The sequence below is a fragment of the Acinonyx jubatus genome, chromosome D3 (genome assembly GCF_027475565.1).
Source record: "Acinonyx jubatus isolate Ajub_Pintada_27869175 chromosome D3, VMU_Ajub_asm_v1.0, whole genome shotgun sequence".
NCBI lineage: Eukaryota > Metazoa > Chordata > Mammalia > Carnivora > Felidae > Acinonyx > Acinonyx jubatus.
Genome location: NC_069392.1, coordinates 18676334 through 18699616, shown reverse-complemented (window position 1 = coordinate 18699616; position 23283 = coordinate 18676334). Strand labels below are relative to the sequence as shown.

The window sequence follows — 23283 nt, the reverse complement described above, 5'->3', positions numbered from 1 at the left end:
ACTGACTGAGCCACCCAGGCACCCCTCACTGGAAAAAAAAAAAAAAAAAAATTAAGGAAGGATGAGAACTTCAGATTTCAGTGGTGAAGTTTGAAAAAGTAGCTAGACACTCAGATGAGGCAACAGTTAGTTACCCAATGCCCACTTTCCACTGACCCCAGTCAGCACCCCCAGAGGAGCTGGGCAGGATCCTGTCTAGGGCTCAGCCTCAATCTTGAAGGTTCAAAACCTACTTTGGTCCATATTCAGGATTAATCCTTTACTTTGGGTCTGACTCACATAACCTATCTCACAAGAGACTGATGGATTTATGATTCTATAGAAAAAGAGACAAAGGCTATTTATTTATTTGTGTTTTATTTATTTTTGAGAGAGAGAGAGAGAGAACGAGCCAGGGAGGGGCAGAGAGAGACACAGAATCTGAAGCAGGCTCCGGGCTCCCAGCTGTCAGCACAGAGCCTGATGCGGGGCTCGAACTCATGAACTCCACCATTAAGTATGATATTAGCTGTGAGTTTTTCATAGACGCCCTTTATCAGGCTGAGGGAATTCCCTTCCGTTATTTGTTGGGTTATTTGATCCTGAAAGGGTGTTGGATTTCATCAAATGCTTTTTTCTGCATCTATCAAGATAATCATGTGGTAATCATGTGATTTTTTTCTTTATTTTGTTAGTATGATGTGTCATAATGACTGATTTTCACATTTTTTTTGTTTTGTTTTATTTTTAAGTAGGCTTCATGCCCAGCACGAAGCCCAATGCAGGGCTTGAACTCGAGACCCTGAGATTAAGACCTGAGCTGAGATCAAGAGTCAGAGGCTTAACCAAGTCACCCAGGTGCCCTGATTGATTCTCATATATTGAATCATCTTTGCATTCCTGCTCATGATATACAATCCTTTTAATATGCTGTGGATATGATTTGCTGGTATTTTGTTGAGAATTTTAATGCCTACATTTATAAGGAATATTGTGACATAGTTTTTTATTTTCTCATGTTCTTTTTCCTGTTTGGATCTCGGGGTCATCCTGGCTTCATAGTGTAGTAGCACTCCACCCAGTCTTAAGGGTTCACTTGCTTCAAGCTTACGCACTCCTTGTCTGCTGACTTAAATCCCTTGATCTGTAGCAGAACTTATTTCCTTGAGATTTGAACGCCACTGGCCTTGAGGAGTGAAGGACCAAACTTACCTGAAAGATAAGGATTGACTCCATCCCAAAATAGCTGCCAGTGATGCCAGCAAGTCTGTTCAGGGTCACGTCCACATAGCACTAGCCACCTGGGCACCTACATCTCCCCCATGTAACCCCACTCCCTTTTCCTGTGCCTTACCAATTAAAACCCTCTGGCTTCACCTGGACGAGGAAGATGATCTTAGCGACATTTATCCACCCTCTTCTCAGGTTTCCAGCTTCCTGAATAAAGCAAACTTTCCTTCCCCCCCCCCCATCATTTGTCTCTCAAATATTGATTTTCAAGCCTCAAGCAACAAACTATGAATTTGGAACTGGTTCTCTGATAACAATGGAATCAAGTGGGAAATGTTTCCTCCTCTTCTATTTTCTGAAAGAGTTTGTAAAGGCTTAGTGTTAATTCTTTTTATGCCGTTACGATTTTATTTTATTTTATTTCTTTAAGTTTCTTTATTTACACTGAGAGAGAGAGAGAGAGAGAGAGAACAAACTGGAGAGGGGCAGAGAGATGGAGAGAGATTAAATCCCACATAGGCTCCACACTGCCAGTGCAGAGCCCAGTGGGGGTCTTGAACTCACAAACCGTGAGATCATGACCTGAGCTGAAATCTCAAGTTCGAAGCTTAACCGACTGAGTCACCCAGGCGCCCCTAAGATTTTATTTTTAAACAGTCTCTACACCCAACATGGGGCCAGATCTCACAACTTCAAGTTCAAGAGTTGTATGCTCCACTGACTGAGCCAGCCAAGTGCCCCATTTGGTGTTAATTCCTTAAGCATTTGATAGAATTCACCCGTGAAACTTTCTGATCCTAGGCTTTTCTTTGTAGGAAGGTTTTTTTTTTATTATTATTTTTACTATTTCAATCTCTTTACTTGCCATAAGTTTGTTCAGACTTTCTATTCTTGAGTCCATTTTGGTGGATAATGTGTTCTAGGAATTTTCCCATCTCATCCAGGTTGTCTAACTTATTCTCATACAATCGTTCCTAGCATTTTCTTTACAATCCTTTATACTTGTGTAAGATGAGTAGTGATGTACCCACTTTTATTCCTCATCTGAGTAGTTCAAGTCTTATATTTTTCTTGTTCATCATAGCTGCTAAAGATTTGTCAAGTTTGTTGATCTTCTCAAAAATCCAATTTTGGGGGTGCCTGGGTGGCTCAGTCAGTTAAGCAGACGACTTCGACTTACGTCATGATCTCACGGTTCGTGAGTTCGAGCCCCACATTGGGCTTTGTGCCGACAGCTCAGAGCTTGGAGTCTGCTTCAGATTCTGTGTTTCCATCTCCCTCTGCCCCTTCCTTGCTCACGCTCTGTCTGTCTGTCTCTCTCTCTCTTTCAAAAATAAATTAAAAAAAATTTTTAATCCAATTTTGGGGGACACCTGGATGGCTCAGTCAGTTAAGCATCTTGATTTGGGCTCAGGTTGGTAGTTCCCAGCCCCAGGCAGGCTCTGTGCTGAGATTGGGATTCTCTCTCTGTCCCTCTCCCACATGGGTACACATGCACAATTGCACATGCACTCTCTCTCTCTCTCAAAATAAACATTTTTTTAAAAATCCAATTTTTTTGTTTCATTGATTTTCTGTCTTGTTTTTCTCTTTTTAAAGGGTTTTATTTACTTTATTTTATTTATTTATTTTTTTTATTTGAGAGTGAGAGATAGCACCGGCAGGGGAGAGAAACAGAGGGAGAGAGAGAGAATCCCCAGCCTCAGCAAAGAGCCCAACTTGGGGCTTGATCCCACGACCCTGGGAGCATGGCCTGAGCTGAAATCAAGAGTCTGACACTCTGGGGCGCCTGGGTGGCTCAGTCAGTTAAGTGTCCAAGTCTTGATCTCAGCTCAGGCCTTGATCTCAGAGTCATGAGTTCAAGCCCCACATTGGCTTCTGTGCTGGGTGTGGAGCCTACTTTAAAAAACAAAAGAGAGAATGTATTGTTTAATTTCCAGATATTTGTGAACTTTCTAGTTTTCCTTCTGTTATTTTCTTTTTTTAGTTCATTTTTAGTTCATTGTTTCTTTATTTTTGAGGGAAAGAGAGAGGGAGGGAGGAGCAGAGAGAGGGAGAGAGAGAATCCCAAGCAGGCTCCTTGGTGAGGAACCAATGTGGGGCTCAACTTCACGAGCCATGAGATCATGACCTGAGCCGAAATCAAGAATTGAATGCTTAACTGACTGAGCCATCCAGGTGCCTCTCCTATTATTTTCTAATTTCACTCCATTGTGTTCCCAAGAATATACATGATATGACTTCAATCTGTTTAAATTCATGGAGATTTATTTTGTGACCTGACATATGGTCTATCCTGGAGAATATTCCATGTGTGCTTGAGAAGAATGTGTGTTCTGGGGCACCTGGCTGGCTCAGGTGGAAGAGCATGCAACTCTTGATCTCGAGGTCATGAGTTCCAGCCCCACAATGGGCGTAGAGATTACTAAAAAAAATAAACTTAAAAAAAACAAAAAGAGTGTGTATTCTGTGGTTGTTGGTGGAGTGTTCTGTATATATATCTGGTAGGTCCATTGGTTTATAGCATCGTTCAAGTCCTCTATTTCCTTGATGATTTTCTGTCCTACTGTTTTATCCATTATTGAAAGTGGGGTATTGAAGTCATCAACTATTATTGACAATTGAATCATGTTTATTTTTTAAGTTATATTAAATCCAGTTTTTTGTTTGTTTGTTTGTTTGTTTTTAGGTAAGCTCTATGCCCAACTTGGGGCTCGAATTCACAACCCTAAGATTGTTGCATCCACACGACTCCTGAAACAGAATACTATGGGCACCAATGACAGTCACAACAAAGTTTATTGCAATGAGAGGAAAGGCCAACCGATCAAGACTGACACTCTTGACCCAAGTGCGGTCTCAAACAGCGGGGGTACAGAGTTTTTATAGCTGACCACAAGGTCTTATCATCATCTGGGAACAGAACAAAGAAATAGTTCCCAGATGGGGGTGGAAACAGTTCAGACATGCCCTGCCCCACTCCAATCAAACACTAATCCAGTTGATTTTCCTTGAACTTTTGTTCCCTTGATTGATAGGCCAAGGCTGTTATCTCTTAGTCTACCGTGTTAAAACAAAGCTCTTATTTCTTAAGGCTACAGGTTAGCCCTACACTACAATTTAATCCTTACAAGATCAAGAGTCACATGCTCTACCAACTGAGCCAGCAGGGCACGCTTAATCATATTTAACCTTTAGCTTTTAAATTCTTTTTGGAACCTGGGAGGACCCATCACCGCCACCTTCTCCCACACGAGAACTTATGTTCACACCAACTGTCCCAGCAACCATGGTGGTTGTGACAGTACTTTATTAGGTGAAGAAGTGGAATTGTTTTCAACATCTCCCCTAAGGAAAGAAGCTCAAAGGCCTGGGCCAGCCAGGCCCTGCAGGATGGGCTGCTTCTACTTGAACTTCTGCAGCAACTCACAGATCCTCTCCTTGACCATTGGATCCAATGTTGAACTGTCCCACTCCGCCAACCTCATCAGCCGGTCATGGGCCTCCCCAAAGAGGCTAGGGCCAATGGCCAGCTCCACCCTCATGCGCCACTCAGCAATCTTGGAGCTATTGAGGAAGACATCATAGTTGCCTCCCATGGGCTGTAGATACACAAAGAGGAAGAGATGGTCAGCCAGGGGACCAGCCCTACCTACCTCCCCTCCTACAGCCTCAGGGTGTCTCCCTATCTGCCGCTGCAAAGAGTGAGTCTGTGACCCATCCCACTCCCAGGCCTGAGCAAGGGGTCATACGCTATGTGATAGATGTGGGGTGGGGGCTGGAAGGTCAGAATCTCCAGGTTCTCCACTGGTCTTGCTCCAAGGTTCCTGAACCCCTCTCTGAGGTGACTCCTGGCCCAGATGACTCCTACTTTTTAGTGTGAAACCTCCCATGGGCCCTGCCTTCTACCAGGGAAATCCCTTATTCTCAGATGAGAGTGAGAAGAATTCACACATTGAATTTCCTCCACATTGAACCTTCCTCTGTGATCAGGCTCAGGGCCTGGAATGGGAGACCCAGCAGGTAGTCTAAGAAACATGCACGCAAAAAGCTTGGGGGCTCCAAAATGGGGTGGGGTGGGTGAAATGTAAGGGGTAGGGCTTGAAATGTAGGGGACTACACCACCTGAGACAGAAAAAGTGAAATGTTTTTCTCTGGTGCTGATCTGCCCTGCACACTGACCATGGACTAAAGCGGACATTTTGCATACCGGCCAGAAATTGCGTTGGCCTCTCAAGACATTGGCCGGGGTCTCAACTGGCCACCCTGCATACCAGCTAGGGCAGAACTAGCCACCCTCCCCTGCATGTAGAAACCACATAACTGTCCCACACCCAGGTGGACCCCCAAAAGCACTGTGGATGCCCCTCCGACCCAGAACCAGGGAGCTTCCTTGTATAGCTAGATGTCTGGTGCTCTAGAAAAGAGGCATTCATCCAGAAGGACACTTTGGAGGCCTCTGGACACTTCCTGGAGGGTCCGGCAGGAGGCGGAGGCATCCAGGATCATGGCTGACTAACTGAGAAATGTTGTGTTCTTCTCCCTGTCCCAGGCCTGCCTTCCAGCTCCTGCCCACGCTGAAAAAGCATTGTGAAGCATGGATAATCGTGACCCTCCTTGGTTCAAAATCTCCTGTGCTTCCGGTTACCCCTGGGTCAGGTCTAGGCACCTGGCTCCCAGAATCCCTCTCCCTCCAGCAGCCTATCCTCACACTATGGCCCGAGTGGTCACAGAGGAGTCCTACCTCTGCCCAGGCTGTGTCCCTACCCCACTGCACACCTGCATCATCTCCACCAGGGCCACCACGTCAGCCAGTGAGATGTGGTCCCCGGAAATGAACATCTTGTCCTGCAGAAACTTCTCCTCAAAGAGCTGCATGCTGTTCTTCACCTCTGCCAGCATCTGCTCCACCTTCTCATCTGGAACCTCCTCACCAGTGATCATTGGGATCAGCATCTGGCCGGGGTGGGGGAGAGGAGGGAAGAGGAGGTTGCACCCTAGTCCCATCTGACCCTCCAATCTTCAGCATCCTTGTCTGCTAGAGAGGTGTTGGACAGAACCAAGGATGTAAAGCAAGTTCACCTCTTTTAGCAGTTCTGGTTGGTAGAAGTTACCTGGGGCCATTGTCCAGAAGGATTTTGAGATCCTAGCAGGATGGAATCCTGTGATTGATTAGTGATGTCTGTCACAGGCATGAGATAAGAAGTAAGGGTACATATACATACATTGGCTAGTCGTCATCTTCAAATTTGGTGGTCTCTCTGGGCCCTTAGACTATGATGTTTTCTAGTTCAGAATGAAATTTCTTGAATCTTATCCAGTCTTGAGTAATATCAGCCCCTCCTGGGTACCCTTCCCTTGTCTTTATAAGGCTTTTTCATACCCAATGGTTCATTCCACACTCCCATCAGCTCTGTAAGGCAGGCAGGAGAGGGAGCTGAGGAAATGATGCTCAGGAAGGGAGGGAGACTTGCTTGAACTCACTGGTGGTCAGCCCGGCCTTGACCCCACTCACCTTGATCCAGAGGATCCTGCTCATGGGCATCTGAATGGCAGTGTGCTGCCAGGCCATGAACTCATCCACGCGGGCACGTGTGTGCAGGTCTGGTGGGTACCAGTGTGAGGGTGTGCTGTACTTGCGGCACAGGTAGAAAAGGATGGCCACGCTGCAGAAAGGAAAAGTCGGGGGGCACTGCTCTTGCCTTCCTCAACATTGTTACACCCACCACCCCAGCGTGGCCGGGGCTCAGTGTGGGGCTTCCAGCCACAGGCAGGTGCTAGGCACTGACATTCTTCTGGGGGGAGGATGAGCCCAAAGGGTGCCAGGAAAGGCAGTCAGTCCGCCAGTCAGTGAATGCCCGAAGGGAGACCAGCAGGGTGAATGGGATCTGATGGTTGGCATGAGGAAGGGCAGTCTAGACGGAAAACAACATGTATGGGAATTCAGGGGTAAGAGGTAGCCACACTCTGTCTCTCTTTGCCTCTCAAAAAATAAACATTTAAATATAAATAAATAAATAAATAAATAAATAAATAAATAAAAAAGGGGTGCATGGGTGCCTCAGTTGGTTGAGTATCTGACTTCAGCCCAGGTCATGATCGCACAGTTTGTGAGTTCAAGCCCCCAGGATCCCAGCTGACAGTGCAAAGTCCACTTCAGAGCCTCTATACACCCCCCTCCCTGTCCCTCTCTTGCTTGTGCTATCTCTCAAAAATAAACAAACATTAAAATATATATATTTTAAAAAGGTGGGGGAGTCTGGGTGGCTCAGTCAGTTAAGTGTCAGACTTCAGCTCAGGTCATAATCTCACGGTTCGTGAGTTCAAGCCCCATGTCAGGCTCTGTGCTGACAGCTCAGAGCCTGGAGCCTGTTTCAGATTCTGTGTCTCCCTCTCTCTCTGCACCTCCTCCGCTCTCTCTCTCTCTCTCTCTCTCTCTCAAAAATCAATAAAATTTTTAAAAATTAAAAGAAAATAAAAAATAAAAAAATATAGTTGCTAAGAGAGTAGGTGTTAAAAGTTCTTATCATAAGGGAAAAAAATCTACAACTATATGTGATGACAGAGGTCAACTAGAACTTACCATGGTGATCATCAGTTCACAATATATACATAAACTGAATCATTATGTTGTACACCTGAAACTAATATAATGTTGTATGGCAATTGTATCTCAATTTAAAAAAAAAAGAGGGGTGCCTGGGTGGCTCAGTCAGTTGAGCGTCTGACTCTTGATTTCGGCTCAGGTCATGATCTCACAGTTTGTGGGTTCAAGCCTTGGGTCGGGCTCTGTGCTGACAGTGCAGATCCTGCTTGGGATTCCCTCTCCCTCTCTCTCTGCCCCTCCTGTGTTCTCTCTCTCTCTCTCTCTCTCTCTCTCTCAAAACAAACTTAAAAAAAAAAGAACAAGATCTGGTACTTGGGTGGAGGGGTTCTGAGGACGACAGGGGCCACAGGGATACAGGGAGGGTACAGACTGGAGGCACAATTTGGAGGGAATGGTCTTGCTCTTGGCTGGTGGAGGGCAGGAAGGGAGGAACTCAGAATGGACACATGTGTTTGAGGTGTCTAGAACATCTGGGGTCCCAGAGAGTCCTGAGTCAGAGTCTGATATGACATCAAAGTCCAAGAAGCAGGAGCCTGCCCCCCTGTGCCCCCGCAGCCCACCACAGAGTCAGCAGGTAAGAAGGGAGCAGAGGTGGGAGGGGGGAGAAGGGAAGGAGCAGCCTGAGAGGGAGGCCCCAGAGGTACAAGTGTCTAAGAAGGCGGGAAACATCAAGAAAGGAAATCCTAAATCCTGAATCATCTCAGTTGATTTCACAATAACCCTGTAAGGTGGGTCCCAGTATGCTTACATTTGAGGAAACTGAGGCTCAAAGATAACAAAGAACTGGCCAAAGACACATAGCCTAAGGCTACCAGAACCCGGGACAGAAGCTTTTCCAGCTCCTTCACAGGGGTTTTGACGTCTAGCCTCTAGGAATGCAATACATTTCTGTTGTTCTAAGTCATTTAGTCAGTGGTAATTTTTTACAACAGCCCTAGGAAAATCATCCAGGACTGGGGCCACCCAAGGTCTATGGTCCACCTGGAAGATACACTTGACAATCATGAGACCGCCTCTGAAGCTGAGAAACAATAAACCCCTGAATCTCACCAAACCTCTACTTTCAATGACCAATTTACAGGAAATGAAGGGACAGAAAAACCGTGTTAACATGACACCATGAGAACACGATCAGCAAAACTTAGACTGTGGGAAACTCCTCAGGACAAAGGATTCTGTTTCTTCAACCATAACAAAAATGTAAAGGTAGGGGCACCTGTGTGGCTCCGTCGGTTAAGCATCTGCCTTTGGCTCAGGTCATGCTCTCACGGTTTGTGGGTTTGAGCCCCACACTGGGCTCTCGGTTATCAGCTGTCGGCATGGAGCCTGCTTGGGGTCCTCTGTTGTGCTCTCTCTCTACCCCTCCCCTACTTGTGCTCTCTCTCTCAAAAATAAATAAACATTTTTTAAAAAGTATATTAAAAATGCAAAGGCAAAAGGTGGGGCATGGAGGGAACTATAGGCAGACCACAAGCTGCCATACTTGTAAGTTTATTTGGAGCTGGATTCAAATGCACAAGCCACAAAGAAAATATTTTGGGGATTTTTTTTTTTTTTATGAGCCCTCATCTTTTATCTGGCAGGTAGGGGAATAGAGGGGAATAGAGTAGGTTGGTTACAGGTGATGCAAAATGGGCTCCCCACGTGGACCACTGTTGGAATTGTGTGATGGGTATCCTGTGGAGGTCTTCATATCCCTCATTAGTTAGTATTCATTCTACTTTGGTGTACATATAAAATTTTTCACAGTAAATAAAAAATAAGTACTAGTAGGTCGGCTCCACCTGAATGTCCCAGGAGGAGCAGAGACAGATGGGAGCAGGGATGGGCAAGGAAGACTTACCTTTCAGATAAGACAAATTTTCCATCTTTGAGGCTGGGTACCTTCTTCAGGGGGTTGATCTTTATGTATTCCTTGCTGTGGTGGTGACCTGGGAGGGGTAGGAAAGGTCTGAGGGTGCTGGGACTCTAGGAAAGAGAGGCCCAGGTCTCCCAGAGGCACATGCCTTTCTCCCCCTTTTTCTCTAGAAGGAGAAACAAGCCCAGAGGAACACCATCCATGGCTCACTTCAGGTCAAAGGGCAAGTCAGTGGCAGAATCGGGATTAGGATCAAGACTCCTGCCCCCATCCCAGGCTCAGTGACCAGGACAACCCGTTGGCTTACAGAAGTTGGAGGCCTCCAGCTCCCACTCCCAACTCGGCCTGAAGCCATAGCCTGTGAATCAGCAGCAGCCCTAGAAGCCTGGATCCCACCCCCACTCCTTCAGCCCCAGCCCCAGCACACAGCTGGAATCCAAAAGGGAGCCTCTCACATACAATGAATCTATCAGAAGACTTGTTTTGTTGTGGTGGGTTTTGTTTTGTTTTGTTGTTAAGTAAGCTCTCCGCTGCACAAGGGCTTGAACTCATGACCAGCCCCAGAGATCAAGAGTCCACAAATTCTAGCAACTGAGCCAGCCAGGCACCCTGATCTATTGGGAGTTTTAACTCTTCCTCAACCAGCTGCCTCGGTCAGAAAACATTTCTGGGGCTGGATTCACACCTCATTTTGGAGCACCTGGCCTCCTCCTCTATGTTCTAGAGGCTTCTGCCTCTGCAACGTGAGCTTTTAAGAACCTCCTCCATGCTTGGGGTAATGTTGGAGACCAGTGCTCTGCACCTCACCCCGGGCCTGTGTCACCCTGAGCAGGTGTGAACGTGGAGGGAGAGTGAGTGAAGAAGGTAGTGAAGAGGTAGTGTTGACTCAGATTTGGATGACCACACACTTCTGTGACCTTTGCCAGCTCATCTGATGTGCTGCAGCTAACAAGATACTGCAAGGAAAAGCCAAGGGCTCTAGATGGGAGACCAGGGGATGCCTGGCACTCTTCCTTCCACTTTATCTTATAAGAGCCTGTTCATAGGGCTCCTGGGTGGCTCGGTCAGTTAAGCGTCCAGCTCTTGGGTTTCAGCTCAGGTCATGATCTCACAGTTTTGTGGGTCCAAGCCCCACACTGGGCTCCACGCTGGCAGTGTAGAGCCTGCTTGGGATTCTCTCTCTCACTCTCTCTCTGCCCCTCCCCCACTCACACTGTCTCTGTCTCTCTCAAAATAAATAAATAAACTTAAAAAAAAAAAAAAAAAAAGAGCCTGTTCATCATAGCAGGGCAGAATTAGTCACAGGGCCGGACAGCCTACGATTCCCTTGGAAAGTCTGGACTTTAAGGTGGGGAGTCGCCTCTGTGTCTCCGCTTCTCAGAGACGCTCTGACCTTGCGTCCTGCCTCCCTGCCAAGGCCAGACCTATGCCGGGCAGTGTGGGGTGCCTGCCTTTTAGCAGATCCACAAACTGGAAGTCAAAGGGGATGTTGTTCTTCCTAGCGAAGATGTAGACAGCGCGGCAGGATGCTGACAGCAGGTCCAGATAGAGCTCCAGACCCATGCTGAGACACGTGTCGGGCACCCCCACCAGCCACAGCCAGCAGGTTCTGAACCTGAGCCTATATGCGGCCTGAGCCCCTGGGCCTGGCTCTGTGCCCGTCGGCCCTCTCCAACCCAGGCCTAGGACCCGCATTCTGGAACTTCTTGTTTCACTTGGTGTTGTCATGAGGCCAGGAAGCCCGGAATTCTCACAGCAGCAAGAATTCTCGGGAGACTCAGTAGACAAGGGAGAGGACCCTGGCTCAGGGGCAGGAGGTGGGGGCCACATGCAACCCTGCCCTTCCCCCTCCCTCTTGGCACATGTGTGTGCCCGTGGCCCATGTCGGAGAAGGACTTACACGCGGGAATTGTGAGGGCCAGAACTTTATTGTAGAATGTAACCCAAGGGCCTCTGCTGGGTCCAGAACGAGGATGGGGTAATAGGAAGTAACCATGGAGGGTTTCAGAAGCAAGGATTGGGGGTATGCATAGGTCAGTCTAGCCTGAACTATGGTTAGAAAATGTTGACAGAAAGACAAACAGGATCCTAGGGAGCAGTCAGGGCACCGGGGACAACGCCACAGGAGTATCTAGGGTCAGCCAGCGAAGCTGTGCCACGGAGAGAACCCCAGAAACTTCCGGTCTGGCTTGGGACTGGCAGTGGCCAGTGGAGTTTAGCAGCTGGCAACTCAGGAAGGTAACTAGAAGCCCACGAGAGGCCTGAATGCTGCTGCCTCTAGGCTGCATCATCTCGGGAGATCTCTTGTCTCTCCAGATTCTGCTCAGAAGCAGGGAGACCCCACTTGGTAAGGCAGAGGAAGCTGGAGACAAGTAGACGTCACACAGCATGTTTATTGTGGGTGGAAGAGTGCAGGGGAATGGGCTGGGCCACATCCCTCTCAACTGAGCCGCTCTTGCAGCCGATGCACCAGCTCCTGTGCCAGCCGGGGGTCCTGCTGGGCGTCTCTGGGGTCCCGCGGCTGTAGCACAAGCTTGTGCGCATCTTGGACAAGCTCAGGGCCCAGGGCAGCCTCTACTCGGGCTCGCCAGGCTGCCAGCCGGGGCCAGTCTCGGAAGAGGTCGCAGCCAACAGCAGTGGGCTGGGGAGACAGGGTAGCCAGAGCAGGGGACTCAGACCAGTGCCCAGAGTGCCCCCAGAGGGCAAACAGGCAGGAGAAGCTTACCTGCATCAGCTCCGTGAATGCCATCAGATCTGCTAGGGAGACCTGCTCGGTAGCCAGGAAGGGTTTGGCCGCCAGGACCTCCTGATCCAGGTGCTGCAGGGCTGGTTTCAGCTTCCCCAACAGCCGGTCTAGGCGCACGGTGTCCACAGGCTGCCCCGAGAAGTGGGGCAGGAGGGACTGGGCCAGGGGGAATGGAGGCAGCTTATCCTGGGTTCCTCCAAACATCCTCAACCACCTCTCCACCCCTCCCTGGCCACCATCCATTAGTGATACCCCCTGGGGCACTGTATTCAGAAGGATTCTGAGGATTCATTTAGACTCGGGAAAGAATGCCATGATCAATTACAGATGTCTACCCGGGACAGTGGATAGAGGGCTGTATATGTGCCCGTGGGTCCTTTCCAGCACTGGGGGTTCTGACTGCTGCCCAAGCCTGCATAATAGGGCGGGAGGCTCACCTTACACAGGTAGACGTTGGTGGCAGGCAGCTGGATGGCCGTGTGCTGCCACGCCAGGTACTCGTCGACTCGGGCGCAGGCCTGCAGGTCAGGTGGATACCAGTATGGCGCCGTCTGGTACTTGCGGCTCAAGTATAAAAGGATGGCCACACTGCAAACAGGGGGTGTCAGAGAGTCCCCCACCCCTCAGGGCTAGGCAGCTTCATCTCTCACAGACAGGGTGATTTGACTGGATTTCTGTCCAACGCCACCTCCGGGGGAGGCCAACCCCACTCCCACATCCCCACCACGGGCCATCTTTTCTCCACCAAACTGCTCCATTCCTCACGCGCTCCCCGTGGACCCATATTTCCACCTCCCCTCCCCCGACTACTAACCCAGCCAGCCCTCTGCCTCCAGACCCACCTCTCTGGCATCTGGGTCCTACTGAGCAGGAAGGAGGCAGACCTGCCATGGACATCCTGCCCAAGGGATCTCCAAGTTCCCTCCCAGGCCAGTGCTCCCTAGCAGCCAGGGTCCGGGGGAGGGGATCGAGGAGAACCCCTTTCTTGATCCTCCCTGGGCTCCTGGCACACAATTTCCAAATCAAATAATAAAAATGTAATGGCAACTAGAAAACATTTTATAGAAAAAGGTGGTGCCCAGTTTCCATTCTCAGGCAGGTCCTGGGAGGGGTTATATTACTACTCCATTTTACAGGGGAGAAACATGGGACACGAAGTTCTGTGGCCCCTCCGTGGCCGAGATCGAGGATATGGGGAACTGGGATTCAGAGCCCAATGCAAATCTGGGGCTGCCTAGCTCCTGGCTCCTGTGACTTGAAAGCCAGGTTCGGGACTCCCAGGGAGGGCTAACCTCAAGCTTGGATCTTCCCCAGCAGAGTCCAGGTTGTCCAGGCCTAACAGAGTGACCTTTGCCCAGCCCTCCATGCTGAAGCTACCAACCAGCTTTAGCCCCAAAGCAGCTCCTTGCCCCCAAGCTGGGTGAGCTAAAAGGAGGAAGAGGGGACCACAGCAGTCTGGAAAGATCTCCAAGTGTGGGACCATCAGCTTTCTGCTGTCCTCTCTCCACCTCCCCCAACCTCAAAGCCTCCACAGGCTCCAGGACCCCATTACCTCTCTGCCAACAGGAAGTCTCCATCCCTCAGGGCAGGCACCTTCCCCAGGGGGTTCACCTTCAAGAATTCAGGCTTCAGGTGCTCCCCTGGGGGATGCAGAGGATGGGTGGCTCAGCAAGATCTGGCTCCTGGATGCCACCCCCCATGTGGCCCAGCCTAGCCAAGACTCACCTCGTCCCAGCACCACAGGCCGAAACTCAAAGGGAATGCCATTCTTCTTGGCGAAAATGTAAATGGCACGGCAGGGGGGCGAGTACAGGTCCAGAAACAGCTCCAGCGGCATGCCTGCCCCGCCCAGTGTCCTCCCCTGCTCAACACTCTAGCCTGCTTCCCGGGAGGTTTGCTTGGCCCCTCCAAAATGGGACCCAAAGTCGTCTGTTCCCCTCCCCCAAGCCTACTTCCTCTGAGCTACTAGCTCGGCGCCCTGGCAAGCCTCCCCACCTCCTGGGCTGTCGGTTGAGTGGAGGCAGGGTGGGCTGTTGAATATTTGTCGCTGGTTTTTCAAAGCAGGGTCCCCAGCCTGGCCCTCCTCCTGCTTCACTGGGTGTTACAAGCCCCTGGACACCCCCAGGTCCTGCCTCTTCCCTCTGGCTGGGCCACTCCCTGATCTTTGCTTCCTGGCAGCCGGGGAGGCTTTCACAACCTTTCTGTCGAAGTAGGAGTCTCCCTGGCAGAGGCGCACTATTGGTCTTTAAGGCCTTTTATGTTTTTCCTCCCACTGCACCTGTGCCTCACACACAGACTCACACAAACTCACACACAGAGTCCCACACACAGAGTCTCTCTCTCCTCTCTCTCTCTCTCTCTGTCACACACACACACACACACACACACACACACACACACACGCTCATGCTCATACTCACATGCCCCCAGCCCAGGCCTCTCCTCTCTCCAGTCTGAGTAACTGTCCTGAAATCCTGACGTTGTAAAGGCATCTCTCTCTTGACTGTCCTCCTCCGGTGCCCCCCACCCCCTGGGGCTCAGACCAGCCCCCTGGAGTCTTCCCTCGCTTTACCCACACCTGTTCCCTCCCGGCCTCACCAGCTTCCTCACCAGCCCTTCTACTTCCATCCCAGGGCCCGCTGTCCTGGTCCACACAGCACCCGAGGGGATTTCTCAAGTCCAAATCTGATCCCATGCCCCAAGCACCCTCAGCCCTGCAGTGCTCCGTCTCCCCACACTCCCCAACCTTGTCCATTTGCCTCTCAGCCTTCCTCTTGGACTGTCCCGTGCACTTCTCTTCTGTCAGAACCCAAGTCTTGAGACACTGAGGGTGAGGTTGTGGGGCAGGGCCTCCATGAACCCAGACAACAGCCATGGGTGGGTTAGGAGCTGGGGCCTGGCATCCACACTGGCCCTGGCCGGTGGGGTGACTCGGGGAGCAGGTAGCAAGCCAGAGTAGCCCCCTGGGAACTGAGCCATGGTCTCCCAGGAAGCTGCCCCCAGCCCCATTCTGGGACCTGAGGAGGTCAGAGCCACTGACCATGCAAGGGAACTCTAATGCCTTCCCCACTGTTTTCATAGGAACTGAAGTCTGCCAGGCAGGACTTTTAGGGACACATTGCACCCCTTACAAACACACATACTCACAGGACATGTGGCTCGGGCAGAGCTGACCCCACCCTTAGTTTTTAAGGATAGTTCATGGCCCAGCCCAGCCAGTGAAGACCCTGTATCCCTTGACCACTCTGATTGGATCAGGCAGGGTCCTAGGGCTGTGATAGGAGTTCCTGGGAAGGAAGGACTGGGAACAGGCCCAAGGCTGACCCCTGCTGAAGTGCATTGTCATTCCCAAGGAGAGGCCGGGAAAGCGACTGTCTGCAGAAGGAACACAGCTGGCTCAGATTCTTCCCCGGTGGAGGAGGACAAGGGCTGGGCAGCCTCCAGGAGCCAGGCTGTCCAGAGCCAGCCATCCTGGAGCCCAGGCAGAAGGAATTGAAGCCAGGCAGGCCCAGCAAGCCATCTAGCAAGTCTATAGATGGGAGGCTGGGCTCAGACTTGGCATGTCCAGAGCCATCAGGGAGCCCTGGGTCCAACACCCTGGGACCTGTAACCCAACCCTGCACAGAAAACCCCAACTGGGTTTACCATATCGGATAGGGGTCACAGTCCTACGGTGAAGGGGAGGAGCAAGAGAAGGGAGGAATAGACAGAGAGTAACCTGGAAGCAAGGTGGGGAGACAGAGATAGGGAGGAGGGCAGCAAGGGACTCTCATTCACTCATCCATTACTCATTTGCTCATTCATTCGCTCATCCAACAGAGAGACTCAGACAAACCAAAAGGCCAAGGATAGGTGACCAGAGAGGAGTCTTTCTTATATCTCCCAGCCTTCTAAGCAGACCTATGATGTAACTCTGGTGGGGCCCCCGGGAGGGATTGACCGCCTGCCCCCTGGATCTTCAGGATGGGGCTGTGGCCCTGGCACAACCCTGTACCCAGGAAAGCCTCCATTAACTCCTGCTATGCCACCAGCCATGACCACTCTTCCCAGCACAACACAGCCAAGCCCCACATGGGTCATAGGGCTCACAGACAGGTCAGTGCTGAGGCTTTGATTCTAGACTCCAAAACAGGAGACAGGGATAGCCATGCCACTGACCCCAAGGGCAGCCACAGGACCTGAGGAAAGCCAGGGAAGGATCCCACCATCTGTCAAACAGAGATTTTGGCCCCCCTGGCCCTCTAGGCAGGGTCAGTGGAGGGAGGCTGCCTGGCTGGTCTGAGCTCATGCCTGCACCAGCAGCTCCTTCAGCACCATAAAGTCAACCAGCGTCACCTGGGAACTTGAGACGAAAGCCCTGCCTCTCAGGAATTTGTCTGTCCCTGTTCCTACCCAGCTTCTCCCTGGGCACTTGCCTACAAACGAGCAGAACCAGCACGAGTCAGGTGAGTGGAGGGTGGGCTCAGTCTGCAGTCCCACCCTCCAGCACCTTGGCCTTGCCCACGCCTGTCACACTCCCTCATCACCCCTCTCACCTGGGTCCACACAGGCATGCCCAGGGGGTGTCCTGGACACAGTCGTCATGCCAGCCCGGGCACTCATTCATGCGGGCATGGGCCTACAAGTGAGATGGCATCAGGGGGCTGCTGTCTGGTATTTGCAGGCAGGGTGGGGGCAGTGGCCTTGAGGACCCTGGTACCTAGCCATTCCCACCTCCCTCAAAAACTTGCAGGCCTCTGGCAGAAGTCTCTGCCATTGATAGATTCCCCCTTCATCCTGTCCTCCACCCAGCTCTCTCTACCCCACTCCACCATCCAGCGGTCAGGCCATGCCCCCCCCCACCCCCCCCCGCTGGTTATGTACCTGGCCAATTACAGTTCCTGGGAACTAACGCCCAGTCCTCAGCGTGGCTCAAGAGCCTGTGCTCATCTTGCCACGTTGACCTTGGTCTCCCAGCATATGCCCTTGGCCACACCCGGCTGCTGGAGAGTCAAACACACTCAACCTTCCTGCTTCCAGCATTAGCTCAGGCCCTTCCCTCTGCCGAGACCAATTTGGGATTTAAGGTCACTTCCAGGAGTCTCTTCTGTCTCTCCTCCTGGCAGGCAACCTGGGGATCCTGCTGCCCCTCCGTCCTACGATGGTGCCCAGCATGGCTAGTTCGGTTGTGGCCTCCCTCCCGGACATAGCTGTCACCTACACTGAACTCACAGTGACTGTTTAACTTCATTAACTTTATTGTTCGTTTACTTCTTATACTTTATTGCAGTGTCTGTTGAAAGAGAAACCATCCAATTGTTTGAACAACAAAGTAGCTGGTTTGGATCTAGAAGGCACAGGCTGCCTCCACCCCCAACCCCCTGGGGAAAGATGGAAAAGGCCCAGGAAAGCAAACAAGTATGAAGGATCTCTGAAAGGGAGGCCATCAGAACAGGATCTGAGGGGGAAGACAACCCCGGGGCCCCCAGGGCAAGACAGATGTAACACGGGAGCCTGGACTCAGGCTGGAAATGACACAGGCTGGACCAAGCAGGGGCACCAAGGCCCAGAGAAAGGGGCTCAGAGCCCTAGGTTAAGGACCCCATTTATTGGTTGGCACTGACATCTACTGTCACATCTAAGAACTGCAGCCACATGAGCCACGTGGCCTCCCGCTGTAGCAGGGGGAAAGGGGGTGCCTGGGAGACTGGATCCTGGCTCTCTCATAAGAAAACTATTCACTCACTGGAAAACAAATATTGTCAAATGGAACTGTAAGAAACTTGAAAGTGTTGTGTACTTTGACAAGGTCTGTTTCTGTGACATAAGTGCAATTTCCCAGAAGTTTTGTGTTCAGGCACATGGTTGGTGATGAGAAGCCCTTGATTACAAAACAGGGTGTTGGCTTTCAGTGATTTTTTTTTTTTAATTTTTTGTTTAATGTTTATTTTTGAGACAGAGAGAGACAGAGCATGAACGGGGGAGGGTCAGAGAGAGAGGGAGACACAGAATCTGAAGCAGGCTCCAGGCTCTGGGCTGTCAGCACAGAGCCTGACCCGGGGCTCGAACCCACGAACCGTGAGATCATGACCTGAGCCAAAGTCGGATGCTTAACCGACTGAGCCACCCAGGCACCCCTGCTTTCAGTGATTAAAGACGCTGTGTTCTTTCCTTCTTGAGACACCGCTAAGATGCTAGTGAAACCATTCACCAAGGGTTAACCAAGAGTTAACAAGGCAGGTAGTGCAGCTCAAATCTTTCCCCCAAATCTGCTTCTCTGCCACCTTGTTTCGGTAAGATAATATTCATGCTCCATGCCATGATTGCCAACTGTGAATTCTGTTGTTTTGCAGAAGATCAAGTTTTCATAAAGAAACCAGCCAGGGTGGGTGGCTCAGTGGGTTAAGTGTCCGACTTTGGCTCAGGTCATGATATTGTGGTTCATGAGTTCGAGCCCCTCATCAGGCTCTGTGCTGACGGCTCAGAGCCTGGAGCCTGCTTCGGATTGTCTCCCTCTCTCTCTGCCCCTCCCCCACTTGCACTCTCTCAAAAATAAACATTAAAAAAAAAAAAAAAAAGCCAGCCAGAACCCAGAACCACTGACTCTCTCTTTGAGCACAACAAAATGAGATTGACCCTCCCATATTTACCAACTTTCTTTGGCTGAGGAGTCATGTGACTCCTCTCCACTTTCCCCAGACCTTCTTCTGATGGCCTTTAAAAATCCCTGACTCAGGATCACTTGGGTGGCTCAGTCAGCTAAGCATCCCACTCTTGGTTTTGGCTCAGGTCATGATCTCACTTTTCCTGAGATCTCACCATTCCTGAGATGGAGCCCAAAGTTGGGTTCTGCTCTGTGCTGACAGCGTAGAGCCTGCTTGAGATACTCTCTCTCCCTCTCTCTCTGCCCCTCCCCCACTCACATTTCTCTCTCTCTCCCTCTCTCTCTCTCAATAAATAAATAAATACACCTTTTTAAAAAAGTCCCTGGGGCATCTGGGTTCCTCAGTCGGTTAAGCATCTGACTCTTGATTTGGGCTCTGGTCATGATCTCATGGTTTGTGAGATTGAGCCCAGTATTGAGATCTGTGCTGACAGTGCAGAGCCTGCTTGAGATTCTCTCTCCCTCTCTCTCTCTCTCTGCAACCCTCTCAAAATAAATAAATAAACTGTGAAAAACTTTTTTTGTTTGAAAATGGCCTGTGATAGCAGAATCGAATCTATAACTACAGAGGACGAACTATTGGGTGCCAGAGGGAAGACGGGGTGAGGGCATTGGGAAAATAGCTGAAGGGGAGTGGAGGTACAGGCTTCCAGTTATGGAATGAATAAGTCAAGGGGATGAAAGGTACAGCACATACAGTCAATGATATTGTAAGAGCATCGTATAGTTGAAGGATGGCAGCTACATTTGTTAGCACAGCATAAAGTACAGAGTTGTCAAATCACTATGCTGCACACCTGAAAATGGCGTAACTGTGTGTCCACTAAAAAGTATTTTTTAATAAATAAATGATTTTTAAAAATCATTCCATTTCCGGAAAAAAAAAAAAAAAGACGCACGATACCCTTACTCAGCAATGCCATTTGTGGGAGTGTCCCACAGTTGTATTCAGCAGTGACCCACGAGGGCAGTGGCAGTAATAGTCACAGATTACTGGTTCATTAGCAGGAACTGGGTGGCCCTGTTCCCGTCCACAGGTGCAGTGGCCACCGTGCACCGTAGTAAAGCGCACTTTACTCAGTGACTCAGTGAGCTCATACATGCATTGTGCTCAGAGCTGGGCGTGGCTCATCAGAAGCATATTATACAGGGACACCGGGGTGGTTCAGTTGGTTAAGCGTCCAACTTTGGCTCAGGTCATGATCTCATGGTCCATGATGAGTTCAAGCCCCGCATCAGGCTCTCCGCTGTCAGCGCAGAGCCCGCTTCGGATTCTCCCTCTCTTTCTCTGCCCCTTCCACACTTGCATTTGATCTCTATCTCCCTCTCTCAAAAATAAGCATTAAAAAAAAAACTTAAGAGAAAAGAAGCATACTATATAACTCAGCTGCCCCAGTTCTTAAAAAAAAAAAAAAAGTTCTCTAATGAAATGACCATGTATCAAAATACTTCTCAATAACTAGTGTCTCCCTGACACCAGTGCCTCCTGGTCCATCACACCAACCTTTTCACCAGTTACCACTTCACTGCTATTTTCTTATTCAAATACAACTACAAATCTCTCCAAAGATGCAGGATGCCACAAAATAATGGCAGCAGATGCCTTTGATCCACGGTCAGGTCTGCAGACTTGTTTAGAAACCTGTATGACAGTGATTTCACTGTTTGAAGCCCTTAGGGCAGGATTCATCGAATGGAATATACAATGAAACTGTCAAAGTTCAGTCACAGATGGTCTGAAACCTATTTGGTGTTAGACGCATTGAAGCAAGCCCAGGCAGAGCTCGCAGCTCATCAGGAAAAAAATTCTCCATGCTAACAACCTCATTGGTATCTCAATTTGGAGACTTAATGCTGATGCGAGACAACTGTGTGATTTTACGCAGCTGGAGTGTCTGGATTCCAGATGTGTATTTGACTGACCTCTCCCTGTGTCTTGTCTTGTATCTGTAACTGGAAGCAAGGCCCAGATACCAAAGCAACGTGGCCTGAGACCTTATGGTGCTGGACAACTTATTGCAGGTTATGATCATATGGGTCTTCACTTTTTCTAAACAGACTGAGCCTCCCAAGCACCTCAAAAAAGATTTTATTTCTAAGTAATCTCTACACTCAATGTGGAGCTCAGACGTACAACCCTGAGATCAAGAATCGCATGCTCTACTGACTGAGCCAGCCAGGCACCCCAATAATCTATACTTTGAACCCAAAGATACAGGGTGGTGAAAAGTACGTTTTAAGAATCAGTACAGATGTGAATTTTTTCTCATGCAACCTCACTGAAACCATATAATGGGGTACGTTTTTCTTTGAGCAAGTCTATACGATCGATCATTTTCTAGAAAGTATCTCTGTCTGTACTAATGTAAAAATAAATGAATAGGGATGCCTGGATGGCTCAGTCTGTTAAGTGTCCGAATCTTGATTTTGGCTCAGGTCATGATCTCATAGTGGGTGGGTTTGAGACCTACATTGGGCTCTGTGCTGACTGTGCGGAGCCTGCTTGGGATTCTCTTCCTCTCTCTCTGTCCCTCCCCCCGCTCCCTCTCTTTTAAAAATGAATAAATAAACATTAAATATTTTATCTATCTATCTATCTATCATCTATCTATTTAAATTACCATACTGGCAAGGCTCGGGATCTCCCTACTATGGACTAGATATTTGAATTCCCTTCTCCAAATTTATATGATGCAATCCTACCCCCCAAGGTGATGGTATGAGTCCCTTGTGAATGAGATTACTGACCTTATAAAAGAGATTCCAGGGAACACTTTAGCCCCTTCTACCACATGAGGACATGGAGAGAAGACAGCCATTTATGAACCAGGAAGCAGGCTCTCATCAAATACTGTATCTACGGGCATCTTGATATTGTGCTTCCCAAACTCCAGAAGTGTTGAGAAATAAATGTTTGTCACTTAAGTCACACTGCCCAAGGTTCACAGGGAGGAGGCATGAAGTGGTGGTTATGTTCTGACATGACTGACTTCCCTCTGGGTAAGGAAGGCTGCCAGGCACAGATGGAAAAGATCCCCAAAGTTCTGGACTCCAAGAAGGTGGGGGTGAGGAGGGGGACTTTAGAAGGAGGAGGGGGACCTTGGGAGGATCAGGGCCTTGGAGAAGTACTGCTGAGTCCGGCTTGGAGGAGATGCCATTCCACCTGGTGAAGATGTGATGGGGCAGCTGGCCTGGGACACCAGGTGCAGGTAGCGTGCCAGGTTCATGGTGGGGCAGGACACTGTGACTAGCATGGAGGTCTGAGGGCAAGCATGACTGGGGCCAATGAGAGGCCACCTCATTCCCACTGGGGATTCACCAGGAGGGCAGCTGGAGGCTGACTCTTTCACCACCTGGCAGAACACACCAAAATCAGGGTGTAGGAAACCGACAAATCAAAACTGAAAAATAGCCACAAGACCCAGGATTAGGAGACAGTTCCAGAGAATAAAGAAGAAGTGCCAAACCATCGGCTTTCTTGGGTACTGATCTGGGCCAGGAGACTCATGGCCAAATTTTGAACATCCTGGAGCAGGCAGCCAACAAAACAGTCCCGCAACCCCCACCAGAACTCTACTCATATACGCTATTTTGTATTTCCAGGATCCCCTGAGGAGTCTGGAAGAGAAACTGATGGTTGGACACATGGTGGATTTGAAGACAGAAGTCTCCCACCTAGCCCGGGGCTTTGTTTCAAGCCACCCTTCCATCACTGTCAGGGATCTCATCACAGTTAGTTGGGGGTGGTGACACCTGGGGTTGAGCCCATTGCTTCTTACCCAGTATTCTAGATGTTAGTATGGTCCTGGGTCAATGTCTTCGTATCTTCTGTTTGGTTGAACTCCCTCCCAAAAAGCACACCTTGCTTTTGTTAGGTAGCTCAGGAGAGGTGCACAGCTGGCATTTTCTATCTTCCAACAAGAGTGCTATTTTGGTTGGGTATAAAATCTTATGTGGAGAAACCCATTTTCCTCAGAATCGTTTTTCTCTTCTAGCACTCCTGTTCAAATAAATGAAGACATTTTGATGCCCAGGCAGAAATGGCCACAGGGATGCAATTGACCACCAGCTTCTCCAAGAACAGAGGTTTTTAGATCATGCCCTACACCATGGGGTATTAGACACAGGATTAAGCCCTGCCCTTAAAACACTGATACCATGAACTGAGTAGGAGGCTAGAGGAGGTCAAATGTTCCAGACACTGTCAACATCCTCACACC

General features: G+C 49.7%; 2 protein-coding genes across 3 annotated transcripts; both read right to left on the bottom strand.

Annotated features, from left to right (window-relative positions):
* Window positions 1–3989: 3989 nt before the first annotated feature.
* Window positions 3990–11900, bottom strand: LOC106979691 (glutathione S-transferase theta-4). 2 transcript variants are annotated; one of them, XM_015077609.3, is made up of 5 exons: window positions 11126–11900; window positions 9660–9747; window positions 6725–6875; window positions 5989–6165; window positions 3990–4811 (listed from the first exon to the last, which is right to left on the bottom strand). In XM_015077609.3, the coding sequence occupies exons 1-5, from the start codon at window positions 11502–11504 to the stop codon at window positions 4614–4616; spliced, it is 993 nt and encodes a 330-aa protein (XP_014933095.2). In that variant the 5' UTR covers window positions 11505–11900; the 3' UTR covers window positions 3990–4613. The 2 variants fall into 2 exon arrangements, with proteins under 2 accessions (XP_014933095.2, XP_053062047.1); XM_053206072.1 differs by having other exon boundaries at window positions 4668–5786.
* A 149-nt stretch (window positions 11901–12049) lies between these two features.
* Window positions 12050–14614, bottom strand: LOC106979693 (glutathione S-transferase theta-1-like). The gene is made up of 5 exons (XM_015077610.3): window positions 14146–14614; window positions 13973–14060; window positions 12858–13008; window positions 12400–12576; window positions 12050–12315 (listed from the first exon to the last, which is right to left on the bottom strand). The coding sequence occupies exons 1-5, from the start codon at window positions 14255–14257 to the stop codon at window positions 12115–12117; spliced, it is 729 nt and encodes a 242-aa protein (XP_014933096.2). The 5' UTR covers window positions 14258–14614; the 3' UTR covers window positions 12050–12114.
* Window positions 14615–23283: the final 8669 nt, after the last annotated feature.